This window comes from Lissotriton helveticus, chromosome 1_2 (assembly GCF_964261635.1).
Source record: "Lissotriton helveticus chromosome 1_2, aLisHel1.1, whole genome shotgun sequence".
Lineage (NCBI taxonomy): Eukaryota > Metazoa > Chordata > Amphibia > Caudata > Salamandridae > Lissotriton > Lissotriton helveticus.
In genome coordinates, this window is record NC_136058.1 from 37978968 (window position 1) to 37996827 (window position 17860).

General features: G+C 45.0%; 1 protein-coding gene across 3 annotated transcripts in view; it reads left to right on the plus strand.

The window, feature by feature from the left end:
- Positions 1–14941, plus strand: part of CRYZ (crystallin zeta) — a 228218-nt gene extending 213277 nt beyond the window's left edge. For all 3 annotated transcript variants that reach the window (XM_078668603.1, XM_078668613.1, XM_078668621.1), the window contains exon 9: positions 13918–14941. In XM_078668603.1, coding sequence (XP_078524729.1) covers positions 13918–14079 — 162 coding nt within the window. In that variant the 3' untranslated portion in view covers positions 14080–14941. The remainder of the gene's footprint in view (positions 1–13917) is intronic.
- Positions 14942–17860: the final 2919 nt, after the last annotated feature.

The window sequence follows — 17860 nt, forward strand, 5'->3', positions numbered from 1 at the left end:
GACACTGGTGTAGAGTGTGTTGCCGTAGTCGAGTCTACTGCTGATGAGGGTATGTAGACGTTGAAGAGGGTGGGCCTGAGGGAGGAGCCCAGGGGTACTTTGCAACTGATCACTGTTGGTTTTTAGAGGTACAGTGGGAGTCTTACCCGCTGTGTTCTGCCAGTGAGGAAGGAGTGGACCCTGTTCAAAGCCTTGTCTCGGGTACCAGCATCGTGGAGTCTTCTGGCTAGGGTTCGGTGGGAGATGGTGTCGAAGACCACTGAAGGTCCAATAGGAGGAGGGCCGTGTTTTTGCACTGGTCAAGGAGGCATTGGTGGTGGTTAGAAGGGCTGTCTCAGTGCTATGATTGCTTTGGAATCCGGATTGGGAGCTGTCCAGAATGTGGTTGGTTTTGGTAAAGTCAGTGAGCTGGGCGTTGAAGGCTTTTTCAATGACTTTAGCTGGAAAGGAGAGGAGGGAGATTGGCAAAACGTTCTTGAGGTCCATCGGGTCTGCAGGGGGTTTCTTCAGGACTGGGTTGAGGTGGCGGTCTCGAGGGAGCAGTTGATGGTTCACCATAGATAGGGTGTGAAGGAGATGGTGCAGGCGGCTCTGTGGAAGATGCAGTGCGGGCAGGGTTCGGAAGGTGCTCTGGAGTGAATGCTTTTCATGGTCTTCATGGTGTTGTCAGTGGTGAGTGGGGACCAACTGGGCAGAGTCAGTCGAGGGGGGATCGGCGTTGGTTGCGTTGGTTGCTGGCTCGTTTGGGTGGTCCTAGGTGTCCAAGCTGTTGTAGATAGTCTTGATCTTGTGGTATAAGAAGGTGCTGAGTCTGTTTCAGAGGTCTTGGGTGGGTGGGACGTCTGTGCCCTCGCTGTTGGATTTGGCGAACTCCTTGATGATGCTGAAGAGTTTTTTGCTATTGTGTGTGTTGTTGGTGATTCAGTCTTGGAGGGCCTTCTTCCTTGTGGTTAGATGAGGTGGTGGTGTGTGGGGGTGGCTGCTTTGAAGGTGGCATTAAGTCCTGGGGTTTTGTTGTTCCTCCATGTCTTCTCGAGCTGTCTACAGGTGCGTCTGTACTCTTGATGTGTGGGGGTAAACCGGCTCTCTTTTTTGACGTGTTGTTTGCCAGTGGCCTTTTTGAGGGGGCAAGGGTGTTGGCGCAGTTTACGATCCATTGGTGGTTGAATCTAACCGGCATGCCAACATTATACGAAGATTGGACACTCGCTTTATTTTGATGTTTGGACCTTGAGCATAGTCACACTGGGTGGTAGGTTACAGTCACACATGAGTTTCATTGTGAGGAGGTATTGCTAAGGCCACACTCCACATCATCTCTTGTATTAAAAGGAAGTCTAGGCAGAACGTTTTGGCGTGGTACCCACATAGTATGTGAAACACTCCACCAATTCTCATTCTGTAGCATCAAGGCTGAACTTGAGGTTTTAATTACTCCAATGGGACAACCAAATTTGTCTCCACTGACTTTATGTGGGCATATGTTTCTGACCACACCCGCAACACATATTCTTCCTTGGATCACTGCCTCTCTTAGATCATAATGCTGCTTCATTATAGAGGAATTTTTTTTTTCCAACAATACCACACATTGCTTCCTTCTCTTAAGCTATATTATAAGAACACACTTTGCCCCTCTTTTAAACCAATGGAGCTGTAGGTTGGTTGATGGGAGCCTACCAAGTCTCTCTATAATTTATTTTTGGGTTTTGCCCGTCACACTATGAGGAGTGGTACAGTATGCTCAGAGGTCATTTCTAATCCTGGGCGGAGTTCGAGGAGTTGCCCTACGCGGAACTCAGCGAAGTGCAAAAAAACTCCTTCACACTACGCGGAGCTCCACTAGCGGCGGAGTACAATAGGAAAATGCCATTTGCAGTGATTGCTCAGTGCCGGATGCTTGTCTGCACTGTGCAATCATTGCTAATGGCACCATGCACAGTGCAAGCGGTCCCTGCTTTACTTTTCTCCCCGTTGAGTAGATTTTTACTTGAGCAGCAGCTTTCTCAACGTGAACGGGCAGTTTCTCAACACGAGCGGTTGCAAGCATTCGCGACCACTCGCAATGAGAAACCTGACTCCCCCCCCCCCCCCGCGTTGATAAATCTCACCAGGAAGTTGATTTTCCTCACTCGCACACTTGACGTTGCCGATTGCAAGCGAGGAAAACAAACTCCACTCCGCAACGTGTTCACATTTGAATTTGACTAGTAACCAACAAACTTTGTCAAAAATGCAGAAGAAGTGACTATTTTGCCAGTCTTTGCCAAATGCTGGGTACAATCTGTTGACAGTTTTTGCCAAGTGCTGGACACAGTCTGTATGTTGCTACATGATTGTTTCATCCACAATGGCAGCATTCATTCCTGCTTCTCTCCTCATTATACACATGGTATGCATGACCTCTTGGTCGCATATCATGTTGTCTCTTTTGTTAAATGAACATGTGGACACCAACATGTGTAATGTTGCAAAGTACACCTCAGTGGACTCCTCTGGTGCCTGATATCTATAATACAAATGATGACTTTCCATAATAATACTGGTGTAGCGTAAAAATGTTCTATTTTTTTTCTATGTTTTGATCTCAGGTTTCTTCTCTTTCATGTGTCTCCATGTGTGTCACATTTTCAAATAGTTGTCTACTTTCAGCACTCCAGGCAATTGTAATCTATAGATTTTTACACTGTACTTTGTACTCCATAGTGCCAACTGCTACAAAGTGCATCTCAAAGCTTTATATCCATTGGCTCTATGTCTCTCTAGGGGCCCTGGTAGTTCCATAAAGGTGGCTCACATTGCCACTGCTTTCATCATTCCTGCCTTGGGAGACCAACATGTGTAGTGAAAGTAATAATGCAAACACACCAGTCAATAGGTAAAGTATGTGAGGAATGCAGGAATGGATTACAAACGTGAGACTAAACAAGAAAAGAACACTGACAATCGAAAAATGTCTAATATTTGGAGGCAAAGGCTAAGGTGGTCAGTAACAGTGGGCAATCATGTTCAATGTGGCCAGTAGATGTCAGTGCAGTATCAAGTTCCTAATGTGTGACAAAAGCTTATTATTTCAGCTGTGAGTTGGATAACCATTTTGCCAGCCTTCCCCAGCAAGCCATAACACAGGAGCACTAAAAGGCTCAGCCTGCCGGGCATTGACAAATAACCGTGGGCAATGAACTCCGCTCCGCTAGCGGAGTTTGCGGAGATTTACTAACTACGCATTACATTGAAAACACAGAATTCATGCAAAACTCTGACTCTGCCACGTAGCGGAGGTAGCTACTGCATGCAAAACCCTTTGATAAAACAACTTTACCTTTACATGCTAAAACTTATTACTTATGAAAATATGCTGTAAAATGAAGTTGCATATATATGTTGTGACTGTGAGCACTCTCGTAGTATAAAATTAAGTTGTATATAAACGACGTGAGCACCTTCATGGGAGAAGTATTGTAATAGCGTTTTTACATAGCATTATAATGCAACACAGCGCTATTTTCTCAGAACTTTCAGTCATTCAGCAAGGCTTAAAGTTATGGGGAAAACACAGGAAATGAAAACAGTACCTGAATTGCAGCCCGATCGTTTGTGATAAAAAAGTCTAAATTTGATTATGATTTAAGGCCTACCGTAGCACTTTACAAAACTGTAGACAGTACATGATGTCCCGGTTGGGCGTCCTTGGCACCGTACAAGGTCTAACTTGAGCGGACTGAGTTCATTGTAGGTCGTGAGGTCCTGCTAAACTGACGAATGGCACCAGCTGCGGTACACTGTGGTTCCAACCCCAAGGAGAGTCAGAAACATAATTAAAACAAGGTCGGCGACGAAAGTGAAAATGCCGCGTTTGGAGCAAAACTGCACCAGGGCCAGCGCGACAGCCATCTGTTTCCAATTAACGCGACCGCGAGACACGGCGCGATAGTTGTAAACAGATGGCGCTGCTGCTCGCTCCCGAGCTCTCTAGGCCAGGGGAGAGAGAAGGCGGGACATGCACCCTCCTTTGGCCAATTCCGTGCTGTCTTTCTTAGAAAGAGGCATGCAAAGGCCAACAGCGGGTGATGAAAAAAAAGCTCACACATGAGCGTGTCTGCCGAGTTTAAAGCCCTTACTAAAAGTCTTGCAGAGTAGCGCAAGCACGCTGGCTCCGGCGAAACCTAATAATAAGTATGACTCTGTTGTACGCATCTAAAGGTAAAATAAACATTTTAAATAGAGCAAACATTCTGAAACTCCCGAAACACATTCAATCCCTGTCTCATATTACTATCAGGGATATTACCAGGGTACAGTTTGATCCCCCCGATTCAGACGCAGGGAGAGAACTGACTATCGTAACATGGCGAGGTGCCAGAATATAAGCAAATATATATATTGAAAAAGGGAAATTTGCTAATTGGGGGGTTGATATACTGATGATAGCCAAGGAAAGGTATCCATTAATTTTAGAAGCATCTCCTAACAAGCATTTGCAATGCAATTGGTCTCACTTTTGCGAGAGTTTGAGCTATTGGCATTGTAAATGACAATTCCTTTTATTGATGTGTTTTGAAAACCTGCAACGATGCGTTAACACGCACTCTGTACCTTTAGCCATTGCTTGCGAAAAGTAAGGCTGGCAGTAACTGTGCCTCTTTTACTGCCAGCCTTGCTTCTTGTAAGCAAGGATTATAAGTACAGAGCGCAAGTTTACGCATTGCTTGCAGGTTTTCAAAACACATAAATAAAAGGTATTCTTATTTACAATCCGAATAGCTCCAACTCGCGTAAATGGGAGAACTAATGCATTGCAAGTGCTTCTTATAATATAGCACTTTATACTCTAATAATGCCAGTAATTAGGGGCATAACCGGGTTAAAATAGACCCAAGGGCAATTGTTTCAAATAAAGTTCTATGTTTTTCTACACAAACAGCTGGGAAATAGTCTTCAACGTCAAGAAAAGTGTTGCTTCTGCTAATTGTCACCTTATTCAGTGATTAATTCCTTTATCAAAAAGTGACGTTATCCAGCCAAAAAGCACACCTAACATCTGAGACGCTAATCCCAGAGGAGCTCTAGTTTTGCTTTGGTTTTATCATAATCTAAAACTACATTCAAAATACTTTAGAACAGGCCATATGAATCAATGCATTAGGAGCACATCTTCGAGAGAAAGATTGTTTATTGGTGCCGTAGGCGGAAGTAGTTTAGAGTTGTGTTATATTGCTGAAAGATGAATTTCGTGGAAAGGACTACAGAAGTGAACTTTCCTGCAGGGGAACGTAAAATTACACCAGAGTGATTTGGAAAAAAACAGCTTTCCTTTCACGTTGGAGATGAAGGAGGTAAAGGGGATAGAAGTGCAATGTCAGACACATAAGCCTTGACTTGTTTCTCTCAGGAAGAGTCTGGATATGGGGGTGACAATATTTGGTTCCTTATTGTTACAAGTAAGCTTACGTCAGCAGTAGTGGCGGTCTGATCTTCTGAAGCTGTTCTTGGGCTGCTAACATGGTACAAAACAACAAAGTGTTCAGCTGGTTGGCACAAGAAGCTAATCAACTGAAACTACCTAATGTACTGAAACCTAAAATACTCTCTTTTCGAAAGCTGAAGCAAAGGGAAGCAACTCTGAGCCAGGCACTGTTCTAAAAAATTCTCAGGCACCAAGAAGCCTGAGTGAAAGGGTAAACACGGTAGACATGGAAGCGTGGCCCTTTAAAGACTGATGCCTCCGCAGACAGAGCGCTTCAGCAACAACTACACGTGCTTAGTAAATGTGCCCAAAATATAAAATAAACAGTTAAAAAAAAAAAGTAACACTTGGAAGTCACACACAAATGTAGAAAGCATCCTTGTAAAATAAACACATAACAACACACACTTAAAAAATAAATAGTTTACTCATCCAACTTCATTTAGTTCCACCTTGTTGAAGATAGTCAATCTCGTGAGTGCGCAATGGATTGTGCCATAATACAGGTGGTCTAGGAACTAAGTTCTCACAGAAGATGAAGGGATGAGCTAGGAACCTGATTGGTATTGACTCCTATGTTGAAGGCGGGCATGCTTCCCTTCTTGGTTTGAGCAATGAAAGGTAAGATGGGATGGGGCACGAGTCAGGCACTTTCTGGTTGCTAAGCGTGTTTCCTCCTGATACGAAGAAAGAATCCCATCCTCTTTATATTGCCACAGCTCTTTCAGACAATGTGAGGAAGCAGGATCAAAGTCAACATGAGCAACGGCTGGTGCAAACACAAGCAGCAGGCAGCGAAGAAAATTAGCCAAAGCAAAAGAAAAAGAGCGCACTGACACTATGTATGGCCGCTCCTGAAATGATCCACGTAACAGGACCAGCCTGCAGGGTGGTACCTTAACAGGCAGAAGGTGGGACAAAGTTAAGGGTTTACATACCAAACCAGAAAGCCAGGCCAGTTACCCTATGAAAGGGATGGGCGTGTGATGGGCATCGTGAAAGCCCAGAGAGAGATACACAATGTCGAGCGAATGCACATGCGATGCTTAGCCTCGACCTAAAAACACCTCCATGATGTGCATCCTGAAGGGGACGAGGCAAGTTGGGACCCTAGTAGACTATGGGAGCATGAACATCAGGTGGAGGCTGAATGAACAGAGCAGGGGTATGCAAGTAGTTACTACGACAAGCAGTGAATCCTCTTTCCCACTCCACTAACCCAACTCAACCTACTGGGGTTGGGTCTCCACCAGCCTGGCCAAAAAGATGCAGTTATGCTCCTAGCACAGGCATCCCTGCCCCAAAGGCATGGAAGACATAATTCCACCCTTTAACATTATGACATGAAGCGTCTTAGGCATTACCAAGACTCTTCAAAGTTTGGCTACGACTACATTTCTCGAGGTGGCATATCATATCTGCATACAAGAATCATGGGCGTTAACACCAACCCCACTACCAGGGTATACAGAATTTCATAAACCTGCCAGGAAAATCCATCTTTTTGGGATGCCTTCGGGAGGCATTTCCGTATATATTAAACACGCAACAAAGTTGACCTTCGTTGAACTAAACACACCACCGAGATGTTCCTAGTAGGCACTTTAAAAGGCCTAAAAAGCCCGGCAGTCCATCTACCTATACTGATAGTTAACATATACTATAATCCCCAAGGCCCTTGATAAGACGAGTAGATGAAGATCAGCCGTCTGAAGCTGAACTCGGACAAGACGGAGGTCCTCATCCTCGGCTCCAACCTGTCAGCCTGGGACGACTCCTGGTGGCCAAAGGCACTGGGGGCAGCCCCGACCCCCACCGACCACGCACGCAACCTGGGAATCACCCTCGACTCAACGCTCTCGATGACCAAGCAAGTCAACGCCGTCTCCTCCTCCTACTTCAACACCCTCCGCATGCTCCGCAAGATCTACAGATGGATGCCGACAGATACAAGAAAGACAGTCACCCAGGCCCTCGTCAACAGCAGACTCGACTACGGAAACGCCCTCTACGCGGGAGCCCCGACCAAGCTCAAGAATCGACGACGGGAATGAAAAAATGGTCCGTGACCAATTATTTGAAGAGGTAAATTCAATTATGAGCAATATGTGTTGTGTAGAGTACTACAAAACTGGTATTAAATAACCTAAAGAAATCTGTAATGGTCATCAATCGACTACAACGCATTCAAAATGCCTCGGCACGACTGATCCTCGATGTACCACGACACGGCCACATCACCCCCCACCTGAGAAACCTACACTGGCTCCCCGTCAACAAGAGGATATCCTCCAAGCTCCTCATCCACGCACACAAGTCACTCCACAAGACCGGCCCAGCCTACCTCAACAGACGGCTCTCCTTCTACATCCCCAACCACCAGCTACACTCCGCCAACCTCTCACTCGCCACCGTCCCGCGCATCCGAAGAACAACCACCGGCGGGAGATCCTTCTCCCACCTCGCCGCCAAGACAAGGAACACCCTCCCACTGAGCCTACAACAGACCCAAGACCTGCTGACCTTCAGGAGGATACTAAAGACCTGGCTGTTCGATACGTAGCGGCCCCCACCTCCCTCCACCCCCGCTCTTCCTCCCTGCACCTTGAGACCCTCGCGGGTATGTAGTGCTTAACAAATGATTGATTGATTGATTGATTGATAAGCTGGACCAATTAATCAAACAAATTGAGGCCATAATAGCACAGCATGTGTCCTTGGAAATCATTATACTTGGAGATTTTAAAATGTACCATCTGGGAGAATTGAACACACACTGCAGGGTTGCCAGTGATACGGTGAGATTTTACATCTTTTCCATGTCCCATAATTTAGAGTCAGCACAATTTGCATCAATACAGGCTAACCTAGGTCGGCTTATCTACCCACCTTGAAAAATCAGACCAGTATTGATCGCATCGTTCAGAGCCAGTGCATAAGTAAAGCCAAGCTCAGCTACGACGTCTTCCAACAGGACGCAAGCGATTAAGCAGCCTTGCTGGTACGCTTGGATGTAACAGCTAAAATCCGCCATACCCTTCCCCCCCCCAGGATGTGCCAAAGGCAAGGAACAGTATAGACTCTTGCGGAGAATGAAGTGGTCACAAATGTCCATCTATAAATTTGAAAGCTGGAAATCAACCTGGGAAGGCTGGCCATTAGTGACAAACAAATCTGACATCATAGAGGCCTAGGGCAATCTCACATTGGAATTGGGCATGCTGCACCGAGTGAAGTGGGCAAGAATAAAAACAAATAATGTAATTCATGTATTTGGTATAGTCCCAGAGATCAAACAAAGTATTCTGTTGTTAAGAACAAAACAAAGAGCGCACAGGAAAATAAAAAGTGCATCTTCAAAAAAGCAGCTAAGTTTAGCAGCCAAGCAACATAAACCACTCATTTGGAAATACAAAAAAAGGACAGGAAGATGAATGGATAAAAAAACTTTGAGCTGCTGTCCCCCAATAATACCCAACGATTTTAAGAATATCTGAATAACCAAACCTACGGGGCTTCCAATAGAGGAAACTCGGTCCCAGACGAGATACGGATTGCACACACAAGAAATCACTCTACACTAGGGACCAGGACAACACTGGCCCAATATGATCCGAAGAGAATATCCAACGAAACGGGAACTGAGGTGCCTCGTCCCCAGCAGTGCACGCAGGCCCAAGCAAAATAGCAGTATGCATCATCCTAAAAAGATCAGAAAAGACAGCGGCCCGGGTCCAAATGGGCTGCCAGGTTTCTTATTCAGAGAGGACACGCAGTTTTGGGCCTCAACCCTTTCAACGTTCTACGCAGAATGTAGGTTCCTGGAAGAAGTGCCAAATTCATGGAGGGACTACCTTCTGCAGCCCATGTTTAAGAAAGGCACAAATACTGACCCCAAAAATTACTGAATGATAGCCCTGTTTCCCATTGACGTCAAGTCTTATGCCAGCACTCTCCTGCTGGAATTAGCAGATTGGGTACACACTGAAGGGCTTCTACCATTCTATCAGACGGGGTTTCGATCAGGGGTCTACAGAGTTGATAACATCACATTCCTCTCGTACTTAGCCCAGCAAACAATATCTCGCAATTCCCCCACCCCCAGTTTTCACCTGTTTTATTGACTACTCAGCTGCCTTTGATGGGGTACTCCGAAACATGTTCTGGAGGAGTGGAAAACATCTGCCCAAAACTACTGTGAACTATTAGGTCACTCTACTGCAGGACCTGGGTAAGGATCAAACTCACTGGGGATTCCGCCACTGCAAAAATTGCCACAGACTGAGGGCTAAAGCAGGGGTGTGTGCTGGCTCCACTACTATTTAACCTATAATAATAATAATAATAATAGGGACATTTGTAAAGCGCTGAGTTACGCACACCGGCGTGTCCCCGCGCTAACGGTGGGAGAGCATAAACAGAAAAAAGACTGGGGCTGCCACGCGGGCCAATTTATCTAACATAGAGGTGGGTTTTTAATTTGGCTCGGAACCTAGTTTCTACTGGTTCCAAGCGAAGAGCCACTGGCAGTTTGTTCCAATGGTTTGGTGCTAGGTGCCTGAAGGATCTGCCTCCCATGCGAGCCTTCTTCACCTTAGGGATCCTCAGCAGTCCCCCCCCCCCGCAGATCTAAGCGCTCTGGCAGGTTCATAGGCTTCGATCAAACTCTGCAACGGACGGGGTGCCCTGCCATTCAAAATCCGATGGCAGGTGCAGAGGGCTTTATACTCGTCTCTGCTCCTCACAGGCAGCCAGTGTAGTTTTTGCAAAGCCTGTTTCGAAGGCGCTCTTTTAGGTAGCCTGAGGATCAAGCGTGCTGCCGCATTCTGCAGCACCTGAAGACGGCTATCACTTTTATTCGGCGCTCCCAAATACAGCAGGTTTGCATAATCCAACCTTGCGGTCACCAGAGCATGTACCAAAGTTTGACGAGCTTCCAGCGGCAGTAAGTCAAGGACTTTCCTCAGTCTTTTCAGAATCCCAAAACATACTCCGACCACACGATTGATCTGGGGCCCGAAGGTAAGACCCGCGTCGAACCATATGCCAAGATTTTTTGCCTCCTGACAGGGGATGGGGGTTGGCCCGAGACAAGATGGCCACCAGGCCGATGACCAGGCCGACTGGGCTCTCCCTACCACCAGCACCTCTGTCTTGCTACCGTTAAGCTTCAAACAATTCATGGCCATCCAGTCGGCAAGATCTTTAATGCACAGACGGAAGCCATCCGCAGCAAGACAGGGCGCGTGTGACAGGGAGATGACCAGTTGCGTATCATCTGCGTATGATACCAATTGGAGGCCATGACTCTCCACAATAGATGCCACAGGCGCCACGTACAGGTTAAACAGGGTCGGTTTCAGGGACGAGCCCTGAGGCACGCCCTGGCCCAAAGGTACCCCACTGGAGTAACAGTCACCCTGCCTCACCCGGAAACTCCTTCCCGTCAGGAACGCCTGGATCCACCTCAGCGCGGTGCCCGCAATGCCACCTTTACTCAGACACTGTAGCAAGGTTGAATGTGCTACAGTGTCGAATGCCGCGCTGAGGTCGAGTAGAATTAAGGCCATGGTGTGCCCCTCATCTACACCCTGTCTCAGGTGTTCTGTTGCCATTAAAAGGGCCGACTCAGTGGAATGACGCGGTCTGAAACCAAACTGCGTGTCGTGTAACAAACCCACCTCCTCTACATGGTGCATAATTTGAGTGTTTACCACCTTTTCAGCTACTTTGCACAGAAAAGGTAGTAGTGAGATAGGTCTCAGATTTTCCAACACCTCAAAACCAATGTGAGCTTTCTTTCGGAGGGGGAGCACGACCGCCTGTTTCCACCCCTCGGGCAACATTCCAGACTTGAAGGAGATATCCAGGACATGCCTTATGTAGGGTTCCAGGACTCCCAGGCTGTCCCCCAACCGCTTGGGGGACACCGGGTCCAGAGGGGAGCCAGATTTTACTGAGAGACATGTCCTGACTAGCTCCACAGGAGGAGGGGTGACGAATTTTGTGAGGAGCCCCAAACTCTCCATGCCGACTGATGTTACTTCAGGCTCGGTCCCCATGGAACGAGAGTTGGGGAAGGTCGAATACATTTTCTCGACTTTGGTGGAGTAATTGGCAATACGATCGCACATTTCGATCGAGCAACTCTTTGGATCTGCAGACGAGTCAATAGTAGTCAATGACTTGTAAATACAAAAGAGCTCTTTGGCAGAGTTTTTTGCCCCTAAAATTTGTCCTGCATAAAAGGCCGCCTTCGACTATACACCACAGACTTGGGCCCGGCGTTATGTGGAGCCTCTCTTGTCACACCAAGAATTGGAATTAAAAAAATCCATTTGATGCAATACACAGATGACCTATTCTGCCTGGACCACATTAAAGTAGGCCTACAAAAAGCTCTCAATGCTTTGACAATATACAACTCCCAGAATGAGCTGGTCGCCAATGCATGTAAATCCAAGATACAGATTTTTGGTAGCTACCCCAAAAAAGGCTCACTAAATGGTGGTTTGGATCATTGAGCCTGGAATGTGTACAAGGCTACAACTACCTGGGCGCTTGATTGTGCGAATCAGGACAACCCTCGCTCCAGCTGCAAAAAATGAGGTTGAAAGGGAAGATGGTTACGTGTACCCTTTGTAGGCTAAATGCCACCCTTGATAGTTCAATGACAACGGTTATACGAAGGGTGATAGAGGACAAACTGCTTCCGTCTGTCAAATATGCGGGGCAGGCATTCCCTGGCATGCTAGCAGCAGACTAGGAAAAATACAGTGTTTAGCCTACAAGAAATGATTCCACCTTCCCCCTTGTACAAGGAATACCCTGATCTGTCTAGAATTCGATCTCATTCAATAAAAATTAGAAGGGCTGGCTGCTTTGGCAAAGTACTTTTTTTCTTTTGGTAATCTCATCCCCAGATGAAGCTTGTCATAAAAAACATTTTCACTAGACCGAAAAACCCCTGTTCCACAAACATCACTGTAGCAAAGGAATCCTTGCAACTGGCTATGGAGAACCTTGACCAAAATATAATTGATTATACATCCATTAAAATAACAAGAAACAACTGCGTCTTCAGTCTCGTGATCTAGACTTGGAAACTCTCCAGGTAAAGGGCCTTCACAAAACCACAAAATTACCGCAAAGAATCCTAGCAACAAAGCATCCCCTCAACCTGGCCTTGAGGAAATGGGCTTTAAATCAAATCTTAGCAGCAAGGCTGTCCCAGCTCCCCTTAAGAGCACTGTACTCAACCTGGAAGTCCCGTGGATGCATCATAGAGTGCAGACTGTGCAAATACAAAAGGGACTCATTAGCACACATACTTTTATGCTGCCGGGCATTGCAACCGGCCCGTCGGAACCTTCTCAGGCCAATTTCTCGCCTACAGGGGTTTGGTACAGCAAACAAAGCCGTCCGCCAGCGGTCCATCTTGGGACACTGAGGCAGACATGGCCAAGTTCAGGAAATTTGTACAGCACACTCGTTCCCTTCTGAAAGACACAATGGCCACAGCAGGGAGCAATCAATTGTCAGATGAGCATCACGCTCCATAGGGGCCCAACATCTGTATAACCCTCTAATGCTGACAAGAACCAAAGCCATCATGGGCGTTTTTTTGACCCCGTACTCTCCATGTGTGGCTGCATGGATAAGTTAACAGAAAACTACAGCTCTCTTTCACATGGTATGTGGGACCTTTTAAAAGCACTGGCACTTTATTCTAGACAGCAGCGGCCAGCTTAGGTAAGCACGGTGAGGCCGGGGAGGGGTGGGGTGCGGGGGGAGTCGACCCCCCCCCCTGCTGCGCCCTATCCCGCCCCACCACGCTTACCTGAGCCGGCTTTTACAGGTGACTAGAGGCTTCACAACAAAACTGTAATAATAAAACTAGAGGTGGGCTTTTATATCGAGCTTGTAGGCTCTCACCTACTACATATTATAAATATATACATATAAAAACCTTTTCATATGTACCTTGGTTTGGATGTTAAAATTGTTATTTTTTCTGTTTTGTATGGTTATTTTTTGGGCCTTAAATCCCCCAGCAATGTTTTTGAGGTCAAGGCTCTTACTTGGTCAGTATGCCAAAGAGAGAGAAGGGATACTTTGAAAGCCTTTGACAAACCTCTTTTTGCTAATAGCTAAAAATCAGTGTTGTGAAAGGTATAGTTGAGCGTCTTAAGCTTCGAGGTTTTCCCTCCCCCATGGATCCAAAATGTCTACACTTCTGTATTTGAGTAAAACCATTGTTAAAGGCAATACTTTATGAATGACACCTTTTAAAAAGTAGTACATGAGATCATAAGACGTTTAAAGTGATTGATTATGTTGACCCTATTTTTTATTATAGTAAATTTATGAGTGACAGAATTCTATTTTCTGAACCTGTACTAAATATATTGTACTAAATGTTGTAATAATGCTATGTCTTTCTGATCCAGGCAGAGAGAGATGAGTCTGCTGCAGCTCTTTTTGCTGGGATGGAATCAGGTTGGCTGAAGCCGGTAACTGGCCTAGAGTATCCACTGGAGAAAGTATCCCAAGCTCATGAAGATATCATCAATAGCAAGGGGGCCCTAGGGAAGATGGTTTTGATCATGTGAAAAAGTAATGCAGGTTGAAACTGTACTATTTTGTTTAAGAAATCTTTAATGGCAAATTTCATCCAAAACACATTTACCGAAATAGCGGTTGGTTAACATCTGCTTGAATCTTTCTTGTTAATTTCACTTGTAAAGAAATGTTATGTACATTTGTTGCATTGCTTTGCAAACAGTTTTATCATGTCTTTCATGTTATGAAACAATTTCTTCTGGTCTGTAAATTGTACTTCAGGTTCAATTTGAAATATTATTGCAATAAATGAGGTACTTGGTTTGGTCCTAATCTCTTCTGTCCCAGACACATCCACCAAGATCAGATCACCCTGTCAGTATCAGTCTAAGCTTCTTACTTGAATAGTCTATTATCAGGATTTTTTAACAATATGCACACAGGCATTGTTTGACGTCCATATAGTCATTTTTATCAGTGCTGTGAGTGCAGTTATGTGGCCAAAGCCAAACTGAAGACCTTCATTTTCAAAACGGTCAAGGACATGCAGAAGGCGTTCTATGGATTTGAGAGTGGGAAGTCTGCATTGCCCTGACCCTCTTCGTAATATCTCCTGACTTCGATACTAGTCTGCATTACTCCTTTTCTGCTTAAGGACAACAACCGTTTATTTCCTTTCTTCATAGGCTTTAAACTAATATCTGTTTTGCAGAGGTTTTTCTGCTTGATTCTACAAATTGAAGCATGAATTGAACCCCTGCAGTGTTGGATATTGAGTTTTCTAGTGACTTGAAACTCCGCAGCGTTGCGTTATGGTGTAATTCCGGGATTTTCAGGTAATGCAAAATCCTGGAGATTATACTTGCAATAAGGAAAATTTCTCTCGGGACTAATAAATGCTGATTTCTCATATTTTGTAAATGTGTCTGATTGTTTTTGCTTTAAAGGAGTGAATCGTGCAGCTATTAAGCAGCAACAATTCACAAGAATTGCCAAATGTTACCTTGGTCTAAAAGCTGCATCCTTCCTGCCTTGTGTGGAGCGGATTATGCAGAGGGAAAACAACAGTATGTACGTCATATTATGCGTCCTCAACACTTCCCCTCTCCAGCCCTGAAAACAACCCCTTTCCCAACCCTGAAAATAAAAATATCTCCAGTCCTGAAAACAAACCCGCCTCTCTCCCAAGCCCTGAAAACAACCCTCGACCCCCCACCCTGTAATTACCCCCCAAAACCAGCCAAACTATCCCCCAAACCCAGCCCCACTTACCTCACCATGTCCTCCGCCAAGATCCAAGGTCTTTCTGCTTTCAAGTCGCGCCCGGCAGCTGCTAGACTGCGCACTGCATTAACCATGCATATGCGTGGTTAAGGCAAGCGTGGTTAGGTTTACTTAGTCCGAACTCGCTAGGCTCTGCCCGCTTTTTTCTGGCTGTTCCCTGACTAGCAGTGGTGCATTAGATTAGAGTTTTCCGGTTGGCCAGTAGTATGTGACACATCACTTCAGTTATTCCATCCCTGTTCATTTGGTGATGGCTGGTGTATGATGTGCTACACAACTGGGAGATTGACAATATTCATAGCATACATATGAGTGCTAGATGATTAACTTAAAGTTGGTGGCTAAGTGTATTGGTATAAGTGTGGCCCAGAAGCGTTGTATGTAAATTAACATTACTATACAATACCCCAGTCAACCATAGGTCAGCCTTTCTTTGCTGATCTGGATATAGATAGTGGTGATTTGTTGAAGTTGTTCTATATCTGGGGGTTGAAAACTGTAGACTGAAGTTGAAAGTGTGATTATCTTTCCAGTTTTGGTTCTAAGGTTGTGGGATGATCTAGTTATCTTGGAAATAGCCAGGTTTCTAACTGTCATCTGCAGTGTACATATTCCTGCATGCTTTAAAGTTTGGCTGGCAATGAGTTCCAGAGCTTAGTAGCTTGTACTGGATTTCCTATGGCAAAATGCCATGATTATTTGTGATGAAAGCGTGGAACGCAGTGCACTAGTGTGAGAAATTGAGTTACTGGTTGACTGGGGTGTGACCCCTGGTCAAGCAGCAACCACAATATGTGTGAGGGCAAGACACAAGCAAACCCCAAATTAACCTGTGCTCTACCCCCAGGTAGCTTGGCACAGAGCAGTGAGGCTTAACTTACAGGTAATGTGTAAAGTGTTTGTGCAACACTTAAAAAAGTAAAAACACCACACAACAAGATCCCCGGTGTAGACAGAGCAGAATTTATTAAATAAAACAAGATCAAAACATAAAAAATTAAATCAGTAAAACCAGAGATATGACGTTTTAATTTCTTTTTGTGAAAATAGCACCAAAAAGCACAAAGTGCCCACTTGGGCCATATACACATGCTAGACGATGGAGCTCAGGTTGGATACAGTCACCAGGTTAGTCCCGCTGAAGTTAACCTTCTCAAGTTCGTGCCAAGAGTCCTGTTCGCATTGAACATTGCCACAAGGCGCAGACAGAGTGTTGCAGGAGGCTGTTGGCAAAGTGTGAGGAGCTGGCCAGCGTCACAGGCATTGCTAGAGATTCGCATTGGCAGTCCCTGCAAGGGGTCGATGCTGCAGTGTGAAGAATCAAGCTGGTGGAGCTTTGTATTGTATTGTATTGTAATTGCATTTATATAGTGCTTACTACCCCTGACGAGGCGTCGAAGCACTTTTTCGGCGAGTAGCACGCTACTCTGGGACCCATAGAGGATTAGTGTTAAATTAGTATAGTAAAACATGCAAGTACATTTTAAGTGGTGGATAGGTTAGTCAGTTATTTGGATTTGGAATGATAGCAGAAGGATAGAGGAGGACAAAGGTTTATATTTATATAGCGCTTGTTGACGCACGCTATTCAGGAAGCCTACAAAGGATTAGTGGTTAATTAATATGGTGAAATATGAAGTAATTTCAGTGGTGGATATTAGTCAGTTACTTGGAGTGAGAAGGATAGCGGAGGGATAAAAGGGGAAGAAAGATTTGCATTCATATAGCACTTGTTACCCCTGATGGGTGTTGAATCGCTTTTCTGGTGAGTAGCACGCCTCTCCATAACCCATAAAGGATTACTGTTGAAAATTAGTATAGTAAAAAAATATGAAGTAATTTGAGTAGTGGATATGTTATTCAGTTATTTGGGTAGTATATTAGTATAGTTTAATATGGAATTTGAGAAGTGAACATGTTAGTCTGTTAATTTCGATTGAAAAGGATAGTGGAGGGATAAAAGAGTGAAAGATTTATTTATTTATTTTTAGGTCTTAGCAATAGGAGGAGGCTTTTGGAAGAGTAAAAAGGAGTTTTGGAGGGGAGGACTCAAAGGAAAGAGTTTAGAAATGTTTGTTTTAGGGGATCGGTATAGTAAAAGAGATGTCAGATGATACAAGGAGGGGTAGAATAGGAGAGAGTCTAGAAAGGGTTATTTTGGCAATCATAGTAGTGGTATGGGGTTTGGGATAAATGAGAGAGTGGATGTAGTAGAGGATATATTGATAGATTTATAGGATGAGAGATAGGGTAGTGCATTGGAAGGAGTAGTAGAAAAAATTTGAGATGAGTCAGAAGGTTGGGCTAGAAGATATATTGAGCGAAGTAAAGGCTGAGAAATAGGGTAGTGCACTGGAAATGCTAAATTAGAAGAAAGTGATAAATATCTAGATCCATAATTACATTGAAAGTATATGTGTTGCAAGAGTTACAGAGTGTGGTGGTGTGCAGTGTGTGTGTTGTGCATTAGTGTTATTATGGTAGAAGGGAGAGGAGGGTGTTTGTTGGACAACTGATGGAAGGTCTGTTAGGTGTAATTACAGCAGG